At 59.4% G+C, this 1,556-nt stretch overlaps 1 protein-coding gene across 1 annotated transcript; it reads left to right on the top strand.

The window, feature by feature from the left end:
* Positions 1-26: 26 nt before the first annotated feature.
* Positions 27-983, top strand: MRPL43 (mitochondrial ribosomal protein L43; the record flags this gene model as incomplete). Its single annotated transcript, XM_010016910.1, has 2 exons — positions 27-135; positions 769-983. Coding segments are annotated over 2 exons (324 nt in total), but the record flags the coding sequence as incomplete, so codon positions are not given.
* Positions 984-1,556: the final 573 nt, after the last annotated feature.

Genomic DNA, 1,556 nt, shown 5'->3' with positions numbered 1-1,556 from the left:
CCGCCCCCCCCCCCTTCCTCCCCTGCAGGCAGTTCGTGGAGGAGGTGGCGCTGGACTTCGCACGGCAGCACCCCGATGTCGTCCTCTATGTCAGGCCCTGCTCCAACCCGGCCCCGGTGCTGGTGGCTGAGTACTGTGAGTGCAGTGGGAAACTGGGGGATGTGGGGCAGGATGGGGATGGGGTCCCCCTAGCCCTGGTGTTCCCCCATCTCTGCCCTGCAGCAGACAGCACTGGAGATAGCTGCTCTGTGGGGCAGGGGAACAGCAGCTGCCCCTGGGGGGAGAACTGGGGGAGCAGGAGAGGGATGCACCTTGGCCTGATCTTGCTTTCGGAATGATCAGGGATCTGGAGCATCTCTCTTATGAGGAGAGACTGTGGGAGCTGGGTCTGTTTAGTCTAGAGGAGATTGAGGGGTTATATCATGAATGCATACAAATAATCTCAAAGACAGGTGCCAGAAGGATGGTGCCAGACTCTTTCAGTGGTGCCCAGCAACAGGATGAGGAGCAATGACCATAAACTAAAACACAAAAGTTTCACCTCAACATGAGGAAGAACTTCTTTACGCTGAGGGTGGCAGAGCACTGAACAGGCTGCCCAAGGAGGGTCATGGAGTCTCCCTTTCTGGAGACATTCAAAATCCCCCTGGAACCGTTCCTGTATAACCTGCTCTAGGTGGCCCTGGCTTGACAGGGGGTTGGACTGGATGATCTCCAGAGGTCCCTTCCAGCCCTAACGATTCTTGCTCCCTCCCTGCTCTGCCGCAGTGAACGGGACAGTGCGGGAGGAGCTCATCACCAGCAAGACAAGCGAGGAGATCCTGCAGCTGGCCACCAAGCTGGCCGGCCAGTCCGGCCTGGTCATCATCCGCATCCGCAAACCATTCCACAGTGACAACCCCAGTATCCAGGGCCAGTGGCACCCCCTCACCAACAAACCCTCCATCCTCACTGTGCAGGGCCCACGGCTCCGGCCCCAATAAAGCCTCAGCCCCCAACCCTGTGCCTCTGCATCCACCTCTCCTGCCCACAGAGACAACATCATGTCCAGACAGAGCCGCGTTTATTGCCGGGGGGCACTGGGTGCATGAAGGGTGCCAGACATGGAGGGTGCATGGGGTGGGTGCTTGAGGGTGGCTTGGTCCCACCTTGCAGCAAAACCAAGGGTTGGGGCAGGATGGGAGAGTGCAGGCATCCAGCTCTTGCCTTTTCCCACTGCGCCTCATTCTGCTGGGGCAGGGGGGCCTGGGCTCCAGCCTGCTGAGAATCCCAAGGGCTGCCACCCCCTTCCTGCCCCCCTGCAGGGCTGAGCTCCAGGTGATGTCCTGATCCTGGAAGTGCCAGCAAGGAACACAGAAGGGAGGTCATGCACCTTAACAAGTCTGTCCCTCCCTGGCTTCTGCAGTGTCACCGACCTGTCCCCACAGCGGGACATGCTTTTGTCACTCCAGTTCCTCAGGTTTCCCCCAGGAGGTGGCAGGAGAGAGGTAGTTTGGGGGGGGGGATTTAGGGACAATGGCTGCCCCTTGAAAATGCCATGAATGGCAGGAGGCCCC

The sequence above is a fragment of the Nestor notabilis genome, unplaced genomic scaffold (genome assembly GCF_000696875.1).
Source record: "Nestor notabilis isolate BGI_N333 unplaced genomic scaffold, ASM69687v1 scaffold17806, whole genome shotgun sequence".
NCBI classification, from domain to species: Eukaryota; Metazoa; Chordata; class Aves; order Psittaciformes; family Psittacidae; genus Nestor; species Nestor notabilis.
The sequence above is the reverse complement of the archived record's forward strand: the minus strand, read 5'-3'. Positions and strand labels throughout refer to the sequence as shown.